General features: G+C 45.7%; 10 protein-coding genes across 10 annotated transcripts; 5 read left to right on the top strand and 5 right to left on the bottom strand.

Moving 5' to 3' along the window:
• Window positions 1-156: 156 nt before the first annotated feature.
• On the top strand, window positions 157-705 carry FOXG_22753 (uncharacterized protein; the record flags this gene model as incomplete). The annotated part of the gene is made up of 1 exon (XM_018403168.1): window positions 157-705. The coding sequence occupies one exon, from the start codon at window positions 157-159 to the stop codon at window positions 544-546; it is 390 nt and encodes a 129-aa protein (XP_018258166.1). The 3' UTR covers window positions 547-705.
• A 456-nt stretch (window positions 706-1,161) lies between these two features.
• On the bottom strand, window positions 1,162-2,670 carry FOXG_17232 (uncharacterized protein; the record flags this gene model as incomplete). Its single annotated transcript, XM_018397250.1, has 3 exons — window positions 1,162-1,555; window positions 1,610-1,657; window positions 1,712-2,670. 3 exons carry the CDS (start codon window positions 2,668-2,670, stop codon window positions 1,162-1,164), a joined length of 1,401 nt encoding a protein of 466 aa, XP_018258165.1.
• Window positions 2,671-3,734: 1,064 nt separating this feature from the next.
• FOXG_17231 (UDP-glucose 4-epimerase) lies at window positions 3,735-4,649 on the bottom strand (the record flags this gene model as incomplete). Its single annotated transcript, XM_018397249.1, has 1 exon — window positions 3,735-4,649. The coding sequence occupies one exon, from the start codon at window positions 4,647-4,649 to the stop codon at window positions 3,735-3,737; it is 915 nt and encodes a 304-aa protein (XP_018258164.1).
• Window positions 4,650-5,171: 522 nt separating this feature from the next.
• On the top strand, window positions 5,172-7,342 carry FOXG_17230 (dihydroxy-acid dehydratase; the record flags this gene model as incomplete). Its single annotated transcript, XM_018397248.1, has 5 exons — window positions 5,172-5,414; window positions 5,472-5,569; window positions 5,632-5,678; window positions 5,741-5,842; window positions 5,892-7,342. The coding sequence occupies exons 1-5, from the start codon at window positions 5,262-5,264 to the stop codon at window positions 7,340-7,342; spliced, it is 1,851 nt and encodes a 616-aa protein (XP_018258163.1). The 5' UTR covers window positions 5,172-5,261.
• Window positions 7,343-9,267: 1,925 nt separating this feature from the next.
• FOXG_17229 (uncharacterized protein) lies at window positions 9,268-10,912 on the top strand (the record flags this gene model as incomplete). Its single annotated transcript, XM_018397247.1, has 3 exons — window positions 9,268-9,419; window positions 9,800-9,861; window positions 10,119-10,912. 3 exons carry the CDS (start codon window positions 9,268-9,270, stop codon window positions 10,910-10,912), a joined length of 1,008 nt encoding a protein of 335 aa, XP_018258162.1.
• Window positions 10,913-11,513: 601 nt separating this feature from the next.
• On the top strand, window positions 11,514-14,350 carry FOXG_17228 (uncharacterized protein; the record flags this gene model as incomplete). Its single annotated transcript, XM_018397246.1, has 2 exons — window positions 11,514-13,376; window positions 13,430-14,350. The coding sequence occupies 2 exons, from the start codon at window positions 11,514-11,516 to the stop codon at window positions 14,348-14,350; spliced, it is 2,784 nt and encodes a 927-aa protein (XP_018258161.1).
• A 1,146-nt stretch (window positions 14,351-15,496) lies between these two features.
• Window positions 15,497-18,535, top strand: FOXG_17227 (uncharacterized protein; the record flags this gene model as incomplete). Its single annotated transcript, XM_018397245.1, has 4 exons — window positions 15,497-16,301; window positions 16,352-16,481; window positions 16,541-16,649; window positions 16,703-18,535. The coding sequence occupies 4 exons, from the start codon at window positions 15,497-15,499 to the stop codon at window positions 18,533-18,535; spliced, it is 2,877 nt and encodes a 958-aa protein (XP_018258160.1).
• Window positions 18,536-19,390: 855 nt separating this feature from the next.
• FOXG_17226 (uncharacterized protein) lies at window positions 19,391-21,726 on the bottom strand (the record flags this gene model as incomplete). The annotated part of the gene is made up of 3 exons (XM_018397244.1): window positions 21,623-21,726; window positions 21,093-21,568; window positions 19,391-21,013 (listed from the first exon to the last, which is right to left on the bottom strand). Exons 1-3 carry the CDS (start codon window positions 21,675-21,677, stop codon window positions 19,391-19,393), a joined length of 2,154 nt encoding a protein of 717 aa, XP_018258159.1. The 5' UTR covers window positions 21,678-21,726.
• Window positions 21,727-22,576: 850 nt separating this feature from the next.
• Window positions 22,577-24,220, bottom strand: FOXG_17225 (uncharacterized protein; the record flags this gene model as incomplete). The annotated part of the gene is made up of 1 exon (XM_018397243.1): window positions 22,577-24,220. Exon 1 carries the CDS (start codon window positions 24,161-24,163, stop codon window positions 22,577-22,579), a length of 1,587 nt encoding a protein of 528 aa, XP_018258158.1. The 5' UTR covers window positions 24,164-24,220.
• A 1,065-nt stretch (window positions 24,221-25,285) lies between these two features.
• FOXG_17224 (uncharacterized protein) lies at window positions 25,286-25,810 on the bottom strand (the record flags this gene model as incomplete). The annotated part of the gene is made up of 1 exon (XM_018397242.1): window positions 25,286-25,810. The coding sequence occupies one exon, from the start codon at window positions 25,808-25,810 to the stop codon at window positions 25,286-25,288; it is 525 nt and encodes a 174-aa protein (XP_018258157.1).
• Between the last annotated feature and the right edge of the window lie 222 nt (window positions 25,811-26,032).

Raw genomic sequence — 26,032 nt, 5'->3', positions numbered from 1 at the left:
CTTTGTAGTAGAATCAATGGGAATGGAAGCTATATTCTCTGGCCATATTGGCCCGTTCCCTCCAGAAGCACCTCAAGGAGGCCCAGCGATCCACTGGAGACGACGAGCGGCGATGGGTATATTCCATGGGAGAGACCATTGGTTAGTCTGGCAGTCATGCTCTCCGGTTCCAGCACACTAGGCTCGGAGAGTCTGATAGTGGCTTCGGAGGCGTTGATGGAGTGCTACCGCGAGGTGTATGGCACCGCCGACAAGCCAGAGTATCGAACGCATGGTAAGACGTATGTTGTCATGCGTTGGCCGTGGGTTCTCGGTGATGACTTCGTGGGCCAAGTGCAAAATCTGGTACCAGAAGCTTTGATACTGCTTGCCTACTTCGCCGTTTTAATACAAACGCTGGAACGCTTCTGGTATATGAAAGGATGGGCTAAATATACGATAATGGGCATCGAGAAGAAGCTTGATCCGGCCTATCTTCAATGGATACAGTGGCCTCGAAACCAAATAGGACTGGAGCGTACGATTGAGAAATCAACGACGACATAATAGCGACGCACCGAGTTTACAGTAATGGAACCATGGAGATGCTTACCAGTTTCTGGCTATCTATAATTGACCAATATATTTGCATCGAGCATGAAAAAATCCGTTTGAGGGTTCTTTATCAACCTGTAATCAAGATTAATACTTCGCTAAACTTGGAGCAATTACATATATTTAATTTTCCATTTTACATTTATCTTGAGGCCTCTAAAGATAAGACAGTCTTAAGGGAGCTCCTGGAGTCAATGTTGTATATAGTTGATAATTGCTTGGCTTTGAACACTACGGCTAGTTGTGTGCTACTGTGTGAGATTATGCTAGCATTGAGAAACATTAAAAGCTGTGAATTTGTCTAATGCCTCGATCAAGGTCAAGCACCTTTGTTACAACATCATGCTGAAAATTGGGCGATCCACATGATTTACCCAAAGAGAAAACAACGAGACTGTGTCCCGACGAAGTGTCTAGTTATGATTGGCATTCTAGGATCCCTTTAATTTCCATGTGATGTGTGCTCATATTAAAAGACAAGATTACCCCACAAACACCGCTGCGAACAAAAAACAATCAGTGTCTCTCCTCTTGTAAGAAAGAGTTCGTCAAATCTTTATCCTGTTTCTAGGAATATGGGGGTCTACTGCAACTATATGAGTCTGCTTCTTGAGAGAGGGCAGAACTGCTGTCAGGCTCCTCGCCACGCACATGCCTGTCTAGGCTTCCGAAGTGATGCGTTGGTAATTGCCGGCATGGTGATAATTCGAACGATGGTATGTCACCATACATCTCGGGAAAGTAAGAAAAAAAGTCAGTTGTCATAGTCCACGAAGCTATGTCTTGAATGCGATTTTCAAATTGTGGCGACAAAGAAATCCGCCCAGTAGCTCTGTCGACCATGTAACAATCGCGGAACTGGAACGGCCACACAAATCGGAAACAGTCTGCAAAGATGTCCCAGAACTTATTAGAGCAGTACCGGTGCTGTGCAAAGACAAATCTTTCTCGAACTCCAGGCCTATACTGATGTCAGATACTGAGACAATCGCTGGGTCCTGCAGAAACGACATACCACGCAAAGAAATCGATAGCAGAGGAGTGTGGTAACACCTGCGAAGGTCTTGAAAGGATTTAGCGGATGACGTCTGTACCAATGGCTTACACGTTGACCGACCTGCTCAGCAGCCATAGAGGCAATTTTGCCCACAGATCCTGATTAGAGCCAAGGCGAGAGCATAGTTGTCTATGCATCAGTACCATGATCGCCAGTCGTTCTACTTGAGGGCATCTTCGGAATTGGAGCTCATCGATATGGCGGAGACGCCTCCATAGTGGTGATAGGCCATGAGTGTTATTTTCATACTGATCCCATCCCTCGAGTATTACCCTAACAGGAGTATCCTCGTTTGTGTTGACCTCGAGCAGCACTTCTTCTCCCGAAAGCTTGTCGTAGCCACCGAGAACCTTGTTTGCCGCTCTCCATATGTTACCAGATGATGCGTTCATATTATATATTGTGGGTGCAGGTAAAATACAAGCACATGGAGCATCTGGCTCTGGTAAGATAACGCCATCCGTCACAGTGGCCGAGAGAGGCTGTGTCGGAGTGCGCCTGTTTGGGTCTTCCATCATCGATTCAATCATCGGAAGAGATCTTACAGAAAAACTTTCCTGTTGTTCTGAAGGTTGATCATCCACAGCCGAGACTTTTGAGCGTGGAAGTAACGGCTCCGAGATATAGAACGGTGTGCAAAGCCTGTTGGCCGATGCTGGACTTTGCTCTTCAGGGACCTGGTAGTCCCACGTCTCGAGGTTGTTGTAGGATGGAGTGTCATGCCACTGCGTTGCTGCTTGCCCAGATGAAGGAATGCACCGGGCAAGAATGCTCTTGACGGAAGCCAGCTTACTTGCAAGCTGATCTCTTTCCTTGATCGTGTCATCAAGTTGATTCATAAGGTCGATTGCGCTATTGTCGACTTGGCCACACTGCATTCTTTCAATTGTGGCCTCAAGGTTAGCAATTCGAGTTTTATTTCTGGCACGAGAAGCACGTTGTGCGCGACGGTCCAACTCTCTCTTCTTCTCACGCCTTTTCTCCTCACTAACGTTGTTCCCCGTCGAAATTCCCGACATTACGGTCACAAATGTCTAAGAAGCCCGAGGCTTCCTGTCATGCGATTCAGTTGAAAGATGTCTGTGACACTGTCGTAGACGAACCTGACTAGACAGATGGGTCTATAAGTTAAGAGGGCTAAAAGATTTGATAGAGAAGTACGGTGGGAAATATATAGGGCCGGGGAGATCGACAGTGTTAGATGGAAGCTGGGGTAAATCAGTTGAAGTCTACTTTGATAAACGCTAGATGTCCTAACTAGGAATGGTCGCCTATGGAAGGTTTGGTAATTACCCACTAGCTCCTCTTGTGTGGGGTAAAGAAGACGCAAAGCATGTATACCGACTAGAATCATAATACCAGCTACTGAGAAAATCTCTTAGCGCCACTAAACTTCACACATCTTCTTGATTTAAACACGCAGCACTTCCCTCCTATGCTGAGAATTATGCCCTGCATTTCTAAAAGATAAAGCTCAACACCGTCTCTTGCGAATAGCAACCGTCACCGTGGCACAACGTTAGCTGGACTTTGATGCTCGTCCATTTCGTGTTTAGGAATTCAGCTTTTAAGTCTTTCAGGCATCCTTTCTAGTTTTGCTTCCTCAAGTAAAAGGCTCTTACAAGAACTGGTTCAAGACAGGAATTGTGGAAAAACAGCTTTTAGTGCACGCATTTTCATCGTGATGTCTATATTTCCAAGGGATTGATGTGATGTTCAAAGGCGAGATTCTTGAGGCGCGATAGAGCCGTACATTCGTCGTGTCACCTTTCCAAACAAACGTGCAATGCGCGTGAGTTCATCTGTCCCTCACTATTTACTTGCGGAATTGCGAAACTATAAGCCTAGTACAAACTTCAATATGGCATAAAAGATCTTACTTTTGCGAAAACCAATCAATCAATGTATCAGAAAGGCAAGCGTTGAATAATTGTATAAAACCTTGCTTCAACTCTCATTTATGAATGGCCTCATAACCTCTCCACCGCTACAGATGTGCTTTGTTACGATCGCGAAGCCCCCACCTTTCTCGCGAGGCTCTTGTCAAGGTCCGGTTCGATCAAGCAAAAAGTACTGAATTATGTCATCTATCGCTCCTATTATACAGCGTCCTCAAGCTCTGGTCCTCTCTAAACCCCAAGAGCTCCTTGATTTTTGCGTTACTCATTGGGGCCTCTTGAGACCCCATGGTTCTCCTGAACTGTGTGTTAGGACACTGCTCTTTTAGGAACCCATTAGACTCCCTATCATTAGTGATCTCATCGTTGGTTGCATTGAACACTTGAAACCCTAGTCCATCCTTGTCCACTGCCAAGGAACACATCTTCCCCAAATCACGCACATCCACATATGACCATCCGTGCACTTTCCACTTTTCCGGTTCATTAACGTAGCCGTGGAACATTTTTTGGTACTCGTCTGGAGCAATGACGGCACCGATCCGAAACGCATATATATCAACCCCAAACCTAGAAGCAAAGCTCCTCGCCGTTCTCTCGGCACAAAGCTTAGATAAAGCATAGACATCCGTCGGGTTCACGTCTAAGTTCTCATCCACAGGGAAAGCCTCGAAATCGGCATCTCCTTCAGCATATGTGACCCCATATACACAAACGGAGCTTGCCAAGACGATCTTCTTGACACCCAAGCGACATGATGCCTCGATAACGTTGTAGCTTGCGAGAGTATTCACACGAAAGGTTTCAACATCAGGGACCAACATGTTTCTTGCAATACCAGCAAGATGTAAGACGGCATCAGGTGGATGGTTGACAGTTTCTCCAAATGGTTCAGTGAGTTTGAAGTGTGAGGAAAGGGCACTGTAGACCTGCCCACAATCTGTGAGGTCGCATTTCAAGGTATGAACCTGTTGGTCAAGGCCGTTGTGAAGGGGCGAAAGGTCTAGGTTCAGAACCTGGTGCCCTTTGGATAGCAAAGATTCGATAATATAGCGGCCGGTCTTCCCTGACCCGCCGGTCACGATAATCCTTTTGCTCATGTTTGCCAATGGTGATGTAGCAAAGTTCGCGACATATGGCTCTGAACAAAGACAGCAAAAAAAAAAGAGAAGGTAGGGAAGATAGTATGTCTGCGTGTAGACTACGCAGCTGCGGGCCAGTCTTTTACCTTCTGAAAAGTGTAAGTCTAAGCCTCGTGTCGAGATAGTCCGATTTACCGATTACCGAATTACCGGATACGATAAATCGTTGAAGGCATTGCCGATTTTGTGGGGTAGGACAGCCGGTCACGCCTGTCACACAGGTCACACCGGTAATCTTTAGCCGAACCTGCATCGGCCGATCGAGGAGAGGGTTCTATTTTAGACTATTGTCCAAAGCATCGCATTGAAGACAACCTGAAAGGGACGTTTCACGGTCATAAAAAATTATGATAGCTGTTGTAGCTCCATTGGATAAAGCAAGCCCCTCAGCAATTCATTCTAGCACATGGATAAAAGCTTGGCTTACCTATCAACCGTCAAAGCGACTGGGATAAATCCAGGATATCACGCCCGATCCGTCTGTCTCACGCTCTTGTTCCATTACAGACTTGCCATAAGTCTTGTTCTACCCAGCCAGTCTTGATCTTGACATAGCCTTTTGACACCAAGATGTCTACTCATATTGTACCAGATAATGCTGCTACAGCTGGGCATTTTGTTGAATTTCCCCATCTCAGTAGCGACGCGAAGAATGGTGATGATCTAATTTTAAACCGGCATTCCACGTTTATCACTCGAGACCATGACTTCCCACCTGCCAAGGTATATAGGCAGTCCGTCACAGACCTATAGCCTATCGTGATACTTACATAGCGGTAGGCTATGTTGTACGCCGCTGGTGTTCCAGACGAGCATACAATGCAGACCAGCCCTCATGTCGGTATTGCTTCCGTACAATGGGAGGGGAACCCTTGCAAGTAAGTCTTTTCCTGACAGGCCGATCGAACGACGACGAGAGCTGATTAATTTTCTACAATAGCATGCACCGTGAGTCACTGCATAATCTTATACACTTTTTCGAGATTTGTACTGTTAAGTTTTTACAACGTCGCATTTTTAACTAAACTAGCTCGCAACGATAGTGGCAGATTTCGGAAAGATCATCAAGGCCTCAGTCCAGAAAGAAGGCTTTCTAGCCTGGCAGTATCATACCATAGGCGTCTCTGACGGTATCACGATGGGAAATGAAGGTAAGTAATAAATGACATGAATGGTAATATAAGTGTTAATTAACGACAGGGATGCGCTTCTCCCTGCAATCGCGCGAGATCATCGCAGACAGCATCGAGACAATGACCTGTGCTCAAGCCCATGATGCATGCATCGTCATACCCGGCTGTGACAAGAACATGCCGGGCTGTGTCATGGGTATTATCAGACACAATCGCCCCTCAGTGTTTGTTTACGGCGGTACTCAGAGAGGAGGATATAGCAAACTTCTCGAGCGCCCAATCGACATTAATACGCCATCTGAAGCTAGAGGCGCTTATATGCTCGGGACGATTAAAGACTGGTTGAAAAATGGGGATGCAACCCCCGAAGAAATCATAAGCGACATTGAGAAGAACTTGGTACCAGGCCCCGGTGCCTGCGGGGGAATGTACACCGCAAACAGCCTTGCAACCATCATCGAGACCCTGGGTCTCGCTGTGCCGGGATCATCCAGCGCACCGGCGACATCACCTGCAAAACTGCGGGAGTGCGACAGGATGGGATCAGTCATTCGGATATGCCTCGAGAAAGATATCAGGCCGCGCTCGCTCCTCACCAGGGCATCGTTTGAAAACGCTCTGGTGATGACAATGGCAGTAGGCGGGTCAACAAATTCCGTTTTGCACGCGCTCGCAATGGCAAAAACGGCCGACGTTGACTTGACCCTTGATGACTTTCAAAGAGTATCGGACAAAACTCCTTTTATTGCCAATATGGCGCCCAGTGGTAAATATATGATGGAGGATCTTTTTAAGATTGGAGGAATCCCCTCAGTGCTGAAGTTGCTGGTTGCAGCCAAGCTGTTGGACGGATCCACCATGACAATTACGGGCAGAACACTTGCAGAGAATGTCGAGTCTTGGCCATCTCTGCCCCAGGGCCAAGAGGTTATCCGCTCTCTTGATAACCCGATCAAACGTAGTGGGCATATCGAGATCCTACGTGGCAATATTGCCCCTGGTGGTGCCGTTGCCAAAGTCACAGGTAAAGAGGGGTCTCAATTTATTGGCGAGGCAATGGTCTTTGATAAAGAACACTTTTTGTGCACCGCATTGGACCAGGACAAAGTTCCCCACGATAAGAATGTGGTGCTTGTGGTGAGATATGAGGGTCCAAAGGGCGGGCCTGGAATGCCCGAGCAACTGAGAGCCTCTGGTACTCTCAAAGGCGGAGGCTACACTAATGTGGCTTTAATCACGGATGGGCGATACTCGGGCGCCAGCCATGGATTCATCGTTGGCCACATCGTCCCTGAAGCAGCTTTGGGTGGTCCAATCGCAATCATCCAGGATGGTGATGTGATATCGATTGATGCAGAGACCAACCGTATTGAGATGCCAGATGTCTCAGCTGAGGAGATCAAGACCAGACTACGAGCTTGGAGGCCTCCAAATATGCCGATTAGGAGAGGAACATTGGCAAAATATGCACATCTGGTTTCAAATGCTTCAGAAGGTGCGGTTACAGATCTATTCTAGCCTATACGCCAGTCTTAATTGCGGCTCGATAGGCATTAGGTCCATAGAGTTATGAAAATAGTTTGGGAAGCAAGCCTTGCCAGGACCAGTCCACGCTTGGGCTAACTAGTGTACGTGATAAGCGAGCTGAACAAACTGCCAAGTATCCAATGTAAATTGAACCAATACTCAAGCTGAAGACATTGAGTTGAACTCATTGAATTCAATTTGAGACCACTGCTCAAGTTTCCTGTTTACTAGGCGATTGAGTAGCTGTATATTGACACATAACTTGCTTACACGATAGGGGCCTCTATCTAAAAGGATTGGCCCCCAACCTTTTCAACGATGTCAACCATGGCGATCTGTATGCTTACTGTGTCCCTGGAACTATTCAAACATCGGTTCTATTAGGAAGTGCCCCTTTGAAATCCTCGAGAAATCTCCATCAAGTAGTCTCTTTCTAGCCTTTATCTTTCTATCTATTGGCACTCTTAGGAAAGAAGTCCATGACATCTAGCAGGGTCTTGTTATACGCAAGAATAACAAAAACGTCCTCGCTAGCATCGAAGATAATCATTTTATCAATAGTATCTACTGCCTTAGCGACATCTCGCCCATGAGCCTGCTCTAAATGACTATAGTATGGCTCTATGCAGCTATGCTTCGGGTAAATTGCTTCGAGGAGAGCACCAGGATAAATAGTGTTTTATAGGTGTAGTAGCATAGAAAATGGTAAGGGTGAGACCTAGTCTAGCAGTGTAATATACTTACTAGGTCTTAGGCTGCTATAATAATAATAGCTATTACTGCCTATAAAAATAAATATAGACAGAGAAGTGCATACCAGGCTATATATATGCCCTACTGCATGCTATAAGAACTTAGTTATCTTTTTATTATTTATATAGTAGTTAGAGAGGTATATATACCAGGAGAATCTAATAGGAAAAGACTATTATTACTAAAAAAGTCAAAGGCTTAGAGCCTATTAATTTATAATTTATTTATAAACTCTATCTCCTAGAGCTAATGCCCCCTAAGGCTATATATTAGTAAAAGTATTTATATCTAGCTGATTATAATAATAAAATATAAAAGGGCCATATTAGGAAATATATATATAATTGCCCTTAAGGATTACTCTATTAGGATTAGCTAGGTACCCTAGAAGTAAGGCTTTTTTAAAACCTAGACCAATAATAAGTTCTATGCTAAAGGGAAAGGTAAATAAATCACTAATATAATTAGTATGCCAGTAGCTATATCTATTAAGATACAGTTAGTAAAACTCCACTGCCTTATTTCTTTATTAACCTCCAAATAATAGAATTAATCTTATCTAGCGAGATAGTCCTATCCTCTCGAAGAATCTGGGTAATATCCTTTTTAGACTTTATATTTAAAGTATACTTAGAGATACTTTCCTAGATAATCAGCAGGAAAGACTCTAGGTTAGTTCAAAGCCTTAAGTCGAATAAAACTTTCTTCCCAGATAGATGCCGGACTAGAAAGACAAAAGAAGGGCATTCTAGGTTCTCGTGACCAGGAAGGGGATTTTTCAAGAAGAAATTCAAAGGATAACGAACATAGGTCATGCTGTCAATGACGGAAACGTCGACCACGTGCTGAGAGTAGGGAGCCTCCAGCTTTGGAAGGGGTTGAATATTGGTAGCCATCGCAATAAGTTGAGTCTGGACGTTTGATTGATAAAATGGGAGAGAGGATGAGAAAGAGTACAATCACAAGATGTTCAGTCGATGCAGACTTTGGAGGGAAATTCGCAGTCTTGACTTAAATTCTGGACTACTATCACTTGACAGATATGGAGGTCCTTGGCCGGAGCCTTGTAAAATGCAGATATGTGGTACCCACTTGTCGTAACAGATGTTGTAGGCGATCTGCAGTTCTCATCCCGCACGAGGCGGATGAGACTTGCAGACATCATGAAGCAGCGGAGTTTGAAAAAGCCGATGACGTACAAGTCAGCTCAACCTGATTGGCTTCACGTCAGATCGCATGCGGAGACGACAAAAGTCCGTGCGATTGGTACTTGGGCAAAATTCGGTCGGAGACTTACAAGAGACCTGACCAATCAGTTAGTTCGCTTTCCGAAAACGCTAATAAAGATCGTTTCTGTTCTGGCAAGTTTCTGCCCCCTTATTTACAAAGCAGTAGTTGCATAGCTACTGCCGATTACTATTAACAGAATATCTCTCATAAACTCCGCTAGTATCTCGTAGCACTGCGGATATAAGTGCTAAAGGAAAATAACAAATTCCGCTCATCGGACTTACCGGGTGCTGTCAATGCTTTGAAGCGGATTTTGCTCGGTAGTCAAACATCCTTTGGCTCGGAAATTGGTTGTCCTGATTGGCTCGGTATATACAAATCACCACTTTGCAAACCTTAATCAGATAAGTTCTTCAGAAGCCACGTCCTAATGCGATTGTTTTCGGACTAGCTAGGCTCTTATAGTATGTGCAAGGAGTCCTCTGGGCGGCAGTCGTCGAAACTAGGTCGGATGCAGAAATCACATAGTAAGAGGGAAGATGACTTGGATATAAAAGACAAACATTACCTCCCTTCAGCAGACAATCCCACAGCTCACACAATAAGATACTACACACTTCTCACACTTACACTTCAATCCATCAATCTTTCAAGAAACACCAGTCTCACCTCTACGATGTCGTCGGATCGCCTTCGCTTTGATAACCCAGTCGCTATTGTTACCGGCTCTGGTCGTGGCCTCGGTCGAGAACATGCCCTTTGCTTGGTCTACTCGGCGCAGCAGTTGTTGCGAACAGTACCACGCAAGCTACTGCCGACAAGACAGTCCAGGAAATCATCAATGCAGGCGGCAAGGCGGTATCTCATGTTGGAAGTGTAGTCATCAGAGATATGGCAGATGCTCTGGTCGAGAAGGCAATCACTACATTCGGACGTGTTGACATTGTGATCAACAATGCCAGATTCGCCAAACAAACGCTCTTTGAGTCTACCACTGATGCCTTCTTCACTGAGATGATGGACGTTCATGTCAGAGGAAGTTTCAATGTTACGCAAGCGGCTTGGCCTCACATGAAGAAACAAAAATACGGTCGCATCATCATGATCCCCTCGCACTGGATTTTCGGGAAGGACGAGCAAAGCATTTACGCAGCTGCCAAGTTTGCCCTAATCGGGCTCACCAAAACTCTTTGTATTGAGGGAAAGGAGTACAATATATCAGTCAATGCTGTCGCTACAGCAGGATTCACCGACCAAATCGTGGCGAACACTAAGGCCAACCAGGGTCAAGAACTCATGAAGCAGTTCGTTCCCGCTGCCCAAGCCTCTCCCGCAATTGTATGGCTCGTACATGAAGATTGCAAGGTTACTGGCGAAACCGTTGGTGCTATGGGAAAGATTGTGAGCCGCATTTTTGTAGCTGAGACGCATGGCTTCCAGGGTGCTGCTGGGGAGGAATGGACGCCTGAGACCGTACGGGACAACTGGAGTAAAGTAGACGATGGAAAGGAATTCGGTATTTGGAAGAGCACTGACGAAATGGGAGCAGCAGTCTTCCCCCGTCTTATGGGCGCCTAGTCTAAGGTTATTAGCAGAGGTATTATGAGTATAACTTGATATCTTTCATAATTTTTCAATAGCTCTGTCCCGTCCTCCAGCCAATAGTTAAAATGCAATTTAGTTAAGATAGAAGTACTAGTTTTATAAATACTGCTTTACTATTTTGCTTTCTAAGTAATAACTTTCCCTCTAAAGTATTATTTTTAAATATTCCTTGCGAAGCTAGGGCGAAAGGTAACTAATGTGGAATAAATTTAACTGGCCCAAATTATTGGGGGAATAAGCCCCAGTCAAAATGCCACTAGAAATACATTAGCAATTCAGCCTATTTCTTACCCTATGCGTTGCCGCACCAATAAATATCGTATCGAAAACGATAATTCATCCCTCCGCTGCATCATTGTTTGTACCCCGCCCATGATGCTGATACGACATTTAGGCATAAGAGCCAACATCCCCGATGAAACTCTACAGCCCTTCTAATATCTGAGATGCTTATCTTACAATTCTTTGGACTACTATCTTTTGGAATTCTTCCACTTATTGGAACTTTCTCGAGACCCTGGTTTGCAAATTTCGAAGCATCGTTGGAACCGAACCTGATCCCCAAAAAGTTATGATGGACACCAAAAGTACTAGCGCCCTGGTCACGGACGTACGTTTCGAGCACCATCGACCTCAATACACCTTGGGGCAGGATAACCCTAGGCCTAGGATCTCTTGGCGAATTTCCAGTTGTCAAGATACTCCTTTCTCTCAGTCAGAATACGAAATTGAAGTCTACCTTATTCTTCCAACCCCTCAATTGTCTGGTGGCAGAGCTGCCACGGACAGCCGCGTCTTATTAGTCGCAGCCAGATCAAAGTCTTCGAAGACACAGCTGGTCCCTTGGCCTTGTGAGGCTGATCTGAAGCCAAGGGATAGAGTTTCGGTACGTGTGAGAGCCCGGTCAGCAACTCACCAAGTTACTGCTTGGAGTGATGAAGCTGTATACGAGCTTGGCCTAAGCACAAGAGACGAATGGCATTGTTCAAGAATCACCTCGGCACAACTTGCAGAGTCTACCGCCTCATCGCAGCGGGAGCAAGTTTTTCGCAAGAGTTTCACGATTCGGCCAGATGCAACAATAGCACGCGCTCGGCTATACGTGCTTGTGCAGGGCGTTTACACGGCTGAGGTCAATGGCTGTAAAGTCAGCCACGACTTGTTAGCTCCCGGTTGGACGGTATACGACAATCGTATACGGTATCAAACCTACGATATAAAGCATCTACTGGTCTCATCTGCTCAAAGTTGTGTCGGATTCCGTCTCGCTGATGGGTGGTTTTGTGGCCGGTTAGGATTCTTTGGCGGACAACGACGTCGGTGGGGCTCTTATCCGTCTCTGATGGCCCAATTAGAGATTATATACAGCGATGGAGCTTCTGAGTCAGTGTGTTCTGATTCTAGCTGGTTCTCACAGCCTGGTCCTGCTTTAAAGGCGGAGATTTATGACGGAGAAAAATACGACGCCAACTCCAAGATCTGCAGATGGTCAGAGGACCTTTCCAAGGCGAATTCCGTCTTTATGAGCTCCGGTTGGGAACGAGTCGCAGTATTAGAGCCTTTGCCTAGCTCAGTCAACATCACAGCAGGCTTTTCAGAACCAGTTCGCCCTATTCAGGCTCTGGCACCTGTTGATCTAATCACAACTCCGAAGGGCAAGAAGGTTATCGATTTTGGCCAGAATCTTGTCGGATTTGTGAGACTTAAGGATATATCAGGACCCAAAGATAGCCTGATCTCACTGAGACATGCCGAAGTGCTCGAGGATGGTGAACTAGGTCTCCGACCACTCCGTATCTGTGAAGCCATGGACCAATATGTATTTGATGGTGGTCCTGCGACCTCGTGGGAGCCTACCTTCACTTACCATGGCTTCCGCTACTGCCAGATTGATGGCTTATCTGAGACATTTAATATCCTAGGCTCTATTGAAGCTATCGTCTGCCATAGTGATATGGAGTTGACAGGGTTCTTTACTTGCTCGGAGCCAAGGCTGAACAAGCTCCACGACAACTCACTTTGGAGCATGAAAGGGAACTTCTTTTCAATACCGACTGATTGTCCTCAGCGCGACGAACGGCTGGGATGGACTGGCGATATTGCTCAATTTGCCCCAACCGCTGTAAAGCTCTTTAATTGTGTTGGCTTTTTGAAGGACTGGATGGTCGATGTTGGGCATGATCAGTCCAGACGCAACGGCGTCCCACCCTATGTAACACCTGACATTCTAGGAGATGCCGGAATTTGGAGCCTCATCCTGCCAGTTGCCATCTGGCATGATGTCGTCATTCTTGTGCCTTGGGCTTTGTACGAAGCTTCAGGGGATGTGGACATCCTTCAAGAAAACTATGACAACATGAAGAGATGGATTAAGTCCATTCCTCGGGACGAAGATGGCAAGCAGATGCTCTGGAATAGAACCTCTTTCCAACTAGGTGTAAGTATATCTTTCCGGTCGCTTGAACGTGTGCGATGCTAATAGCTTAACAGGACTGGCTTGACCCCACTGCACCGCCTGACCAACCCATGGACGGCCAGACAGATCCTTTGCTGGTTGCTGACGCATTCTTGGTCCATTCACTTGACTTGATGGTATCCATTGCCACCGTTCTCAACCGGGAAGAAGATGCCCAGGCGTTTGCTCAAGAGTCGACTACCTGCCGCCGGCAGTTCAGTTCCGAATACATCTGCCCTAGTGGCCGTATGAGCTCCGATTCTCAAACAGCCTACACGTTGGCCATAGTGTTTGATCTGTTGTCAAGTGATGAGCAGGTATCATTTGCTGGGCGGCGGCTCGCCACAATCGTGCGCCGTAACAACTTCAAAATTGGCACTGGGTTTGCTGGCACCCCATACCTTTGTGAGGCACTCATGCGTGCTGGCCATGGCTCTGTGGCATATGCAACCTTGCTCTGTGAAGAATGCCCTTCATGGCTTTATCCCCTTACAGTTGGGGCTACGACTATGTGGGAGCGGTGGGATAGCATGCTGCCTGGTGGCAAGGTGAATCCAGGAGAGATGACGTCTTTCAATCACTACTGCTTTGGCTCCGTCGTCTCTTTTCTCCACGAAAGGCTCGGGGGCCTTCAGCGTGTCGAACCAGGTTGGAAACGGTTTCGCTTTGCTCCCCAGCCTGGAGGCGGTATAACGTCAGCACATGTAAAGCAATTGACTCCTTATGGATGGGTTTCAGGCCAATGGAAGGTCGAAGACGGGGGCCTGAAAGCTGAGTTGGACATTCCAAACATGACGGAAGCAGAAGTTGTGCTGCCATTTGCTGCAGGAGACACAACAGTCGTACTAGGCGGTGGCCACTGGTCATTTGTAGGCGAGTATCGTGACCGTATGTTATGGCCGGTCGAAGCCATCGCAGCCTTTCCCAGTCTTGAACCTCCAGATAGGCAGAAGTGACTGAAGCACTTCCAGCTTTGAAAGACAGCATTGGTCCCTTAAATCGCCTTAAGTAGAAAAGAGAAATTTGATCCCGAGTCCGTTGACAGACGTACCATATTCGAGACCCAATATAGCTATATACAAACATTTAAACCAGTGACAATTCTAACAAAAGAAAGAAGGTCCAAAAAGAGTCCAAAAGCTGGCAGTCTTAGACAATCACGATGACTTTGTGGCTACTTCGTGGATTGGGAAGGAAAGAGCAAGCTTGACGATAGATATCGGAGCAATGGACTTTGACTAGCTGCAAAGTTGGAACGAAACTTCCAGCGAGAGTCAGAGGGCGCACCACCGAGTTTAGTAGAGCCAAGCCACTAAGGACAGAATATTTACTGGCGCTGAGAATTAGTAAATTTATGCGGTTAGCGCTGTAATTAGTCCCAGCCTCCCTGAGCCAAGAGAGCCCTGCATTTGTCGTATTTGATACGGCTTAGTGGATTTCCGACGCCGGCTGACTTACGACATTGCCTGTTAAAATGGTATGCTTCACTGGTGTCAATTCGATCTGTTTCCCTCAACAAGTATAACTAGTAATTTTGAAGCGACCAGGTCTATATATCTTCTTCGTACTGAGTACCAAGGAGTCTCATCATTAAGACTTGTGGTTCTGGCCTTGGAAGCCCTACAACTATAGATCCTTGCCCGATCGTCGGGCGATAAGCCACCGATCGCCTTTCTGTAACGACCACGGAAGAAGAATTATTTGTCAATGAGCCTTGTGGCGAAAGTTTGCATACTTGCTTTAGTCAAGATCATGGGTTCACGCTTGTGTACTTTAGCCCCCCGGATGAATCTACCCCTCATTATTTCCCTGTCATTCAGACGTTCCACCTAGTTTTGAAGTAACAAGCCAGCTGCACAACCCATGCACGACAACGTGACATTTCTTTGTCTGCAATGTGGTTACCTCGCATACGAGTTCTATGCCTATCACTGCCAAAACTATCACTTTCTAAGCTTTAGACATCTAGTGGGTTATTGTGTCTCAGTGGAAATAAAACAAACATTGGAAGAGAACAACAGGCATAAATACTCAGTCGGCCATATTGGTAATCGGACGCTCCTCTCAATTTACAAGCTCGGTTACTTAACAAGATCTTTACAATGAAACCTTTTCGTCATTTTGTTTGTCAACTCGTCGCGTTCTGCCTATTGGCGGCCGAGCTGTCAAGCTCTGCACCAAGTGCGTTTGTTAATAGTAGCGCAAATGCTCAGCTTCAAAATCTTGTAACCTGGGATGGGGACTCGATCCGGGTTCACGGAGAACGGATTATGTTCTTTTCCGGAGAAGTACATCCCTTCCGCCTTCCTGTACCGGGCACTTGGCTTGATATCTTCCAGAAACTGAGAGCAGGTGGTTTCTCCGGAGCTTCCTTTTATCTTATGTGGGGACTGTTAGAGGGCCAGCCTGGTCATGTACGGACTGAAGGCGTCTTCGCTCTGGAAGAATTCTTCCAAGCGGCGTCGGAAGCGGGTATCTATCTGTTGGCTCGGCCAGGCCCTTACATCAATGCCGAGGTATCAGGAGGTGGTTTCCCGGGCTGGGTGCAGCGCTTGAAGGGAACCATACGTACAAACGACTCGGAATTCACCGAATCCACCATGGCATACCTTTCTCACGTTGGTGGCATCATTGCAAAAGCCCAGATCACGAATGGTGGGCCTGTGATTCTTGTCCAGCCTGAGAATGAGTATTCGATTTGTTCGACATATGCTTCTGGAAATATCACCGGTTGCCTACAGCCAGACTACATGGAGTTCATAGAATCGCAGCTTCGGAATGCCGGTGTTACAGTTCCATTTATCAGCAACGATGGTGTGCCGGTAGGAAACTGGGCTCCCGGTTCTGGAGCCGGGGCTGTAGACATATATGGGATGGACCACTACCCATTCTCTTGGGGTGTTGGCTGTAAGTAATGATGAGGGTTGATCGATGAAGTATTCTGATCCCGTCTGCAGGCGACAATCCTTCCAACTGGGCGCGTGGCGAATGGCTTCTGAATAACATCAATGCTACAGTCCAGAAAAGAATAAGTCCAAATACCCCATTCGCAATGACGGAGTATCAAGGAGGAGCAGCAGACTTTTGGTAGTAGACGTCTTCTTGCCACCTAAGGAATAGTTTACTAATCTCAATTGGTTACATAGGGGTGGAACTGGCGTCGAATCTTGCACGGCTTTAATTAATCACGAGTTTGCTCGGGTCTTTAACAAGCTTATTTATGGTTTGAAGGCTACAGTTGTCAACTTTTACATGGTTTGTGCCTCTGCTGCTAATGCTCGAGATCCGGTTGAACTAACCTGTGATAGATATTCGGGGGTACCAATTGGGGTAACCTGGGGCATGCAAAGGGCTACACCTCATACGACGTGGGCGCAGCAATCTCAGAGAATCGTGCTATTGATCGCGAAAAGTATAGTGAACTTAAGCTCCAAGGCTATTTCTTCCAGTCGTCACCTTCTTATCTTGAATCTTCTCCTGACAATGGCACTTTTGGGAAGTTCACCGACAGCCGCAAGGTGGTAGTAACTCAGCTGAAATCTACCAAGACAGCCTACTACATTGTGAGGCAAGCAGACCATACCGCTCGCGTTCCAAACTTCTATTCTTTAGCCATTCCCACGAGCAAAGGCAAACTGACTGTCCCGCGGCTTGGAGGTCAATTAATCCTAAATGGCCGAGATAGCAAGATTCACGTTGTGGATTACCCCGTTGGCAACGCCAATCTTGTCTACTCCACAGCAGAAGTCATGGCATGGCGACGGTTCAAATCGCGGACAGTTCTTATCCTCTACGGGGGAGATGGTGAAACACATGAATTTGCCGTCGAGCATGAACACGAATGCCCAGAATCTAGTGGGGGAAACCGTTTTAGATGCCGCTCGATCGATTCACTGCTTACTATCAACTGGGATGTGCAACCTGAGGGTCAGGTTCTCCGCTTTTCTTCAGGGCTCGAAGTCCATCTTCTCTGGCGAAAAGATGCTTACAACTACTGGATACTGGATCTCCCTGCACCAGCGCCCATAAATAACTATACATCGTTCTCTAGGCTGGAATCTACCAACTCTAGCGTCATTATCAAGGCCGGCTATCTTATGAGAACTGCCAGGATGTCGGAGGGTGCTCTGTTTCTCACTGGAGACGTGAACCGAACAACGGAAGTAAATATCGTTGGGGCTCCCGTGATCCCCACTAAGCTGTACTACAACGGTCAGCGGGTTCATACTACGGGCAAAGGATCGCAAATCTCAAGCCTGATAGAGTACCGAGATCCAAAGATACTTTTACCGGATCTTAGCAGCTTGGAATGGAGATATCTCGATACACTACCGGAAGTGCACACTGGGTATGATGATTCGAAGTGGGTTCCCTGCACAAACATGCATACAAACAACACCCGCACCTTGACTACCCCCACCTCACTATACGCCAGTGATTATGGTTTTCACTCAGGTTCCTTGTTATACCGAGGACATTTTACTGCTACAGGGCATGAGTCGTCGCTGTTGATCTCGACGCAGGGGGGAGAGGGTTTTGGACACTCCATTTGGCTGAACTCGACATTCCTTGGCTCCTGGCCTGGCCAAACCGGGGTACTCTCTCGAAACCAAACATTTAGCTTTCCTGGGAAGCTCCAGGCACATAAACCATACGTCGTTACTGTGCTAATCGACCACATGGGGCTACATGACAATTGGTTCTCAGATGCTCAAGAAATGAAGGAACCTCGCGGAATTTTGGACTACAAGCTTTCCGGCCATATCAGAAAATCAGATATCTCCTGGAAATTGACAGGAAACCTTGGCGGAGAACATTACCAGGACCATAGCAGAGGGCCTCTGAATGAGGGAAGCCTATATGTCGAAAGAAAAGGTTTTCACCTACCGGGGGCTCCTACGGGTAAATGGGAAAAGACTAAGCTTAATGGCTTGAGCCAAGCCGGCATTGGCTGTTTTGCAACGACGGTCAATCTTGACTTTCCACTCGGTTACGATATTCCTATCAGCCTGGGTATCAAAAACACGACGATGCCTGCGGAGAATAACGACGTTGGCAGAAACGCGGTTGCGAACTTTCGGATCCAGATTTTTGTCAACGGATGGCAGCTGGGTAAATATGGTAAGATCCAGATACTCTAATCCCCCTCAACAAAGGAAAGTCAAAATAATTGATCAATTTCACAGTGAACAATTTGGGCCCTCAAACCTCGTTCGTGCTGCCTGAAGGGATACTCAACCATCACGGCCCCAACTATATAGTTTTGACGCTGTGGTGCCTGGATAGATCTGGAGTGAAGCTTGAAGGGGTTTCGCTAGAGGTTGATGCCGTGATACAGTCAGGAAAGAGGGAAAAAAGACTGGTTGAAGGCAGTAGATTTAGCGACAGGCCATATGCTTACTAAAGACCTCCGGGTCATATGGCTTATTGAGCAACAATTTCCTCGATCAGGTACCGTCGATAAGTTCAGCGTAAAGGTAGCTAAATAAATCAATAACGGTGCACGTACCATATTTTCAAACCCCTATGTCTGTTGAAGATAGAAGATCTAAGGCTTACGAACTATGTCTCATGACTTTGCGTGTTGGGTAGTTATGTAGAACACGTCAGACCATGTGATCTTGACGTGGAATATTGGACATAGAACTCACCACTGACCACCGCGCGTAGGGATATATCGCAGGAGCTCCAGATTAGAATAGAGATCCGCTATCTCTACAGCCAATTATTTCCTTAAATGAGTCGATCTATGTGCCTCCATTGTTTATGATTATACTCTATGCCCGGCTGCTCCAAGCTCACCTACAGTAATGCGGTCTAGCTCAGTTGTTGCTAATACATTGTGTATTTTATATAGTAACTATCTGGGATGGAATACGCTGACTGGCTTTGGAAAGTTGATTGACAAATACTATGTTATGGAGCGCAACGCCCAGAAAAGAAGGCCCTATCAACGCCGTAAAGTCCTTCTCCCATCATCGATTGCCCACTCATTATCATTTGCTCCCTCTGAGCGAGATATCCCTCATTCTTCCTATAAAGCCTTTACCAATCCTTCTCAGCGGCGCTTCGATAGCAATCGGTCTCCAGATCGACATGACGCCATTGCTCCCCGATACCCCGTTGGGTTTAACCTCAACTAAGAATTCCATCGTCCTATTAACTTTCTTCTCAAACACCGTGAGAAGAGTTGAGCCTCCGCGCCCGGACAACTGTACATGGGTCCAGACTTTAGTGGGCAGCGAATAGTTGAGAGAGTAGTCATTATTACCACTGAGGAGGGTAACGTTGGGGTTGGTTCCATATCCAAGATGCAGAGAAGAGTCTAATCCGGAGAACAGTTCGCCAGGTTTGGCAGATTCTGGGTAGACCCAAAATGAAAGTGTGTAGTTTCGTCCCTTGCTGCTGAGCGGCGTCTCCAGATAACAGTCTGATGAGATGTAAACCTCAGACCCGTGGATCTTACACCCATGGTTTACGGCGTCGTATCCATTGCCAGAAGTGTCTCGCACGAGGTTTGGTCGGGCCGGGGGTACATTGCTGAAATGATAGTCGAGGATGAGACTGGTGTTAGACTTAACTCGCCTATCAAGGTTTTGACCTGGGATGATGGGGATCAACTTTTCGAAAACAGAATCATACTCTGCTTCCAGAAGATTTCCACCCCAGACCTTGTCGGCCAAGGCTGGTAGTTCGTTACGCCACGCGTAGTACGCCTCCAGGTAGGTTGATGCTGAAGGACCATAATCGGACCACTGCGCAGCGATGTATCCCGTGACACCCGGGCTATCACGCGGTGCGTTGTTCGTCCCGTTCTTTGTGTCAAAGATATGAGGGGCGAAGGGTCCGCCGCTGGGATCGCCGCTAAAGATAAGGGTTTTGTTCAATGTTTGACCGAAATATCCATGCCACTTGGAACTGATGTAAAACATGAAGTCCGAGTTGAGAACCTTGTACCCCTTCATGATGAAGTCAAAGTAGGCATTGTCCTCATAGGGTGCCCAGTGCTGGATAGTGATGTCCTTGGTATATTTACCTCCTCTGCTGGGCGGAAATGTTCCCCAGACTCGAGCCTGTTTTTCGGATCCTGAAATGAAGTCGTACATCTCATCAACAAGCTTATTATACTCAGACACCATGGTTATGTTGTACTCATCAGCTCCAAGATGTATAACCTTTGTCTTGAACCATGGAAGAAACGTCCTCCAAATGGTCTTCAGGGTGGGAATGGTGTCAGGATGACTGATGTTCAACATGGAGGGATTATTGATCAATGCAATCCCGGGTTTCCACTTGGCGATAGCCAGGGAGTGCGCTGGAGTGTCAATCTCAGGAACTATAGTAACACCCCTAGAGGCACACTTCTGTTGTAACCAATCAAATTGGGCATGAGTATACGATTCGTTGACGGGTGATGCCAAACCAGCAAGTGCGGGATTTGCCGAGTTCAACCTGAAGCCTGAGTACAGTTCATGTACCTGCTTTCTCGTATAAAGATCGAAATTGATGAAGAGATTGTCGTTTAGATGGAGATGAAACTGATTCTGTTTGAAGAAAGAAAGATAGGAGCACATCTCGGCCAGGAACTCAGGTGGGTAATAGTGCCTCCCTATATCAAGCTTGCACAAGTTAATAACGATTTCACCTATCATAGCAATTATAGAAAACGATGATTAAGCAGCTAATCATGTTACCTACCATAACTCTCCTATCGACCCAACCAGGAGAATCAGTAATATGTCCGTACGGCAGGTGGCCTTCCAGAGCCATAGCTTGCAAGATGGTTCGAGTTCCCCACCAGGCTCCCAGAGGGCTGGCACCTTTGACTATGACACTGTCTTTGTTAGTCTCGATCGAATAACCTTCCGAGGTGTATCGTTTGGCGGCATCCAGGTATTTTTCTCGACTCTTATCAACCGTTATAAAAATAGAACCTTTTCTAGGCCTGGCTCCGTATTCGAATCGAGGTTTACGATTTAGAATGGGTCTCAAATCTTCGCAAAAGATCCTGGCAAATTCCTCCAATGTCGGTGGGATAAGGGAGTGTCCATCTCTGTCGACTGAGGTCGCAAAGCGACTATCAACCACAATAGACTTGACGTCTTCGAGATTGAAGTACCCATCTTGACTATCCTGGTAAGAAACAGATGGGATGGTCAATATTCGATTACATTCTGATACACTTGTCAGATACAAGTCTTTGCCGTTGCGAAATAGGAATAGCTCACCTACTGAAGTCATCAACAAAATGACGAGCCATTGGCTCAGTGATAGGGTCCACATTCCGTGGCGTGATATTGGGTTGAAAGATTTACTATTTATTCGGCCTTCGAATGAAACTCTTGAGCAGGATGTGATTCTACATGTAGCTACGAATTAAATACTGCGAAAATGTGTGATCACGAGCAGGACCTCATCTCGTTAAGGCACAATCCCATGCAACGTTGACTGATCGAGTGACGTTATCCTCTACGCATGCCATAATGGGCTGTGATTTCCTACATTCACTTTATGTTATCTTCCAATCTTCTTGTTACTTTTACGGTACAGGCGTAACCTTGAAAATTTCCTCAGGTTTTTAGTGTAGTTACACGGGCGTAGTGGAGATGTGCATTTTAACGTAACACATTACAAGGGGTCCGTTTTATCGTATCTTATACGAGACGCTAAAGCCGATTTAGGGTATCTTATCCGAAGTGACCTTCCTCGAAATTGACTGGCACGCTACGTAACATTCCACCTGTGGGTAATGCAGGCGGGAAAATAGCACCCAGCACAGGCTAAATTGGACGGTCAGGTCTATACGCGTATGTAAACAATGAATTAGGGGTTTGTATCTTGTTCTTGACTGAAAATTATGTTACCAAGATATGGGACGTTCCATCGAGTTCCGATAATGTCCAGAACAAGCCCGAGTCATTAGGCGACAAACATCAGTCCCACCGTTCTGTAGGAGGGGACAAGTTTCTCAACACTCTCAACAAGGTCAAGGTCAATACTCCTAACAGATAAGGTAAAATATTGTAGATAAGTTGATTATTCAATGGCTCTAGCTAACAGGCTTAACAGCAACGGCATTTCTGGTGGACGATAGCTGATAGTGAACCCCAGGGCTTTGGGCAATAGTATATTCAAGTTGCAAACATTTATCAAGTAGTCTGGAAGGATTTGATGTTCGTAAGTTAGTAGGAGGTAGGACCACTCATGGGAATGATTTCGACGGATGAGATCTTCTGACCAACACCAGTGTAAACCCATGTCTTGATCAGCAAGTCTCCACCCTGAGGGCACTCTTTGCCGAAACCTGCTCCATTACAACTGGAAAATGCACCCAAGATAGATCCAACAAAGAACCCACTACCACCACGGCCACTTACAGCTGATGTGGTAACAGTTCCGATTACCACCCGCGGCCCAAGCGCTGCCATTGACCTAGCAGTAAAGACGTATTTAGAGTCATCGGGCGATGAGACTTCCAGTCTGATTGTGGTCTTCTCCCAGCCCTTCGGTACTGGTGTAAGGTGTGTCGTAATATTTCTGCTGGGACTCACTCCACTGAGTCGAAAAACAACATTGGAGAAAGAATTAATGGTCCTTGTCGTCGGTACGCGTACTAAGCTGAGGTCTATATGTTCCAGTTGTGTTCTGAACACAGTCAAACCTGATTCCTGCCCTATCAAACGCGGCCAGAAGTCAATGTCAATCGAGAAATTGAACAGGGTATGTGACTGTCTCCGGCCAACGAGACTGAGGCCATTTTGTCCAGTGAGCTCTGCTTCAGTTGACAAGGAGTCTCCTGTGAGATTGGCTCGACTAGGGCGGACTTTTAAGCCTCTATTAGACAACAAAAAGGCATTTTGCGGTGGCACACGATGGTGAACAAAGCTGGATGGGATTTTGGTAACTTTTGTAAAGTCAAATCGATCATTCCCGGAAACATTAGGTCCTTTATTCGAAGCTGGCGAGCCCAATCTAGGTAATGGAGCTGGGGGCATTCGGCCACGAATGGGTTCCAGTTTCGGCCATTCTTCTGTATTCCAGGTTACGTTAAAGAGAACAGCCTCTCGACCCATTGGCATGTACTCATAAGAGGGCCCTGATCGAATTGCGAGGCACAACCCCCACCAATTTTCATTTGAGTCCTTGAACAAATCTGCGTGGCCAACACTCTGAAAGTATTCGGTCGTATCTCGATTGGTAAGTATGGGATTGCGCTCGTATGCCGTATAGGGCCCTTTAATTTCTTTAGACCGACTTATGGATACGGCGTGCTTCTGGCTTGTTCCACCTTCGGCAATTAAGAGATAATACCATCCATCCTTTTTGTAGATGTGAGGTCCCTCGGGCCACTCGTTAGAAGTTCCATTCCAAATATTGGATGCTTCCCCAAGTTGGCCAGTTTCGAGATTTATTTCCTGAAGGGTGATACCGGCAGTAGTAAGGTATGTTTTGCCATCATCATCCCAGAAGAGGTCTGGGTCAATTTCGCTGAGATCTAGGATGATCGGATCGCTCCACTGGCTGCTCCTGAGAGGGTTGGTAGTATTGAAAAGGACACCCATGGGCTTATCTGACAACCCAAGGTAGGCGCAAACCACATAGTAGACGCCCTCGTGGTGACGGATGGTAGCGGCATACATTCCATTTGCCTGGCCTGGTGTTCTCCAGCTGAGGCCAGGAAGTTGAGATTCGCGATTCCAAACATGGCTGGCAAGGTTCCAAGTTACCAAATCGCGCGAGGTATAAACTGGAAGACCAGGAAAGGTCATGAATGTTGACGTTACGCAAAAGAAACTTTCTTTCACATGAACGCATGAGGGATCTGAATGCCACCCAGGAAAGATCGGGTTCACATAGGCCGCCAGCCGAAGATGCGGCTCACTAGAACTACAGCAAGTGATCCACCAAGCAAATGTGATCAAGATCGAGAGATTGGGCATGAAAACCATGGCTATTGGCAAAGCAGTAGAATATGGAAACACAGTACAGAATATAGAAACGTACTATATATAAGATGAAAAGGTTCTCAAGTCTTGGTTTAAAAGCTTGTCCACCAAGCATACTTTACTGCTATATTTAAATCTTCCACTTAGGCTAAATATAACTGAGCCTAATTACGATCTGATTTAAGTAGCTTAATGCCCTGGCAATAGTCTTCCATATACCGAGCATACGTTGCATCTCGAATTAAGGTTGCATTCTTCCTTTCTTAGCTTAGTTACTAAAACAATTATACAAGTAGTAAAGGAGGTAAGACTACCAAGTTGATATTACTTTCACTACTATTCCTTCCTTACTATATAAATTAATGAAATAATTAATATATTTTAGTAACTCTATTTTAATAAAGCCTAATTAAATTTATATAAATATATAAATTATTTATTTAGTAGATTATAAAAAGGATTTATTTATTATATACTAAATTTTTATAATTTTAACTATAGCTACTTAGTTAATTAGTAAGATGAATTTCTATTTCCTATTTTAATAACTTTACCAGCCTTTTGTTTAAACTCCTACTTTCTTTTTTATATTAATACTAGTTTAAAAGTATTTAAAGACTATTAATTCTAGTTATTATTATTTAATTTTTAAATTATAAAATAAGACAAAGCTAAAATAATTCCTTTAAAACAAATTAAAAATGTAAAATTAAGTAAAATTACTTTATTTTACTATAAATCTTATAAGTCCAACTTTAATATATTTTATACTTAATATTAAGTTATATAATTTAAAAAATATATATTATTTCCAACTTTTGAAAAAGTATATTAGTATAGATTCTACTAATACTTTGCAAATTCAAACTATAAATACTAAACTCTATCCCTAATGCCTCCCTGTCCTGCGAGATATGCTAAAACAGACTTTACTCCAACCCTTATTTACATGCCATCCTTCAGCATAGCGTCGATAAGACGCACATGCCTCTCTGCATGAAGATCATCCCATTCATCCTGGTAGTTCATACCGTATGGAGTGATGTGGCCATTGTCGCAAACAATTCTGGTCCCTTCGCCATCCCATGATTCGAGAAGAGCGTTTGCCGTAGGCCAATTGTTCTCGGCGCAATTGGTCTCGAAATTAGCTGTTTGGCCGATGCCAAGGGTGTGAGAGATTTCGTGCATAGTGGTGAACTCGTTCATATAGGGAGTGCTGCCGTATCGGATTTCTCCGTTGTAGTTGCCATCGGCAGTAGGGATGTTGGGATAGTAGGAAAGGGTGAGGGCTTTGGAGGCGTTGGTGAAACGGGAGTAACGGGCGGTAGCAGCTTTCACAGCCTTTTCGATGAGCTCATACGCCTCGACCGCTTCGTTATTAGGATTATCATCCTTTACGATCGTCCAAGTCCACTGGGCTGAGACAGCGGGCAGGCAAGCGATGACAGCAGCAAGATGAAAAAATAACATGTTGTTTGGTTGGGCAATATGTCAGACGATGAAATGATTTTAAAGTCAAGTATGCTGATTAAGACCAGGCAATCCAAGTCAGAGGTACGAACATGAAAGAGAGTAGGAAGTGAATATGAAATTGAAGTGAGGAGGCTCGAGTTGAAGCGTTTATCTGGAAGAACCCTTGTATTTGATTTGTATTGACTTTTCTTGCCGAATCACAGGATGCACTCATCTTCT

The sequence above is a fragment of the Fusarium oxysporum genome, chromosome 10 (genome assembly GCF_000149955.1).
Source record: "Fusarium oxysporum f. sp. lycopersici 4287 chromosome 10, whole genome shotgun sequence".
Lineage (NCBI taxonomy): Eukaryota > Fungi > Ascomycota > Sordariomycetes > Hypocreales > Nectriaceae > Fusarium > Fusarium oxysporum.
The sequence above is the reverse complement of the archived record's forward strand: the minus strand, read 5'-3'. Positions and strand labels throughout refer to the sequence as shown.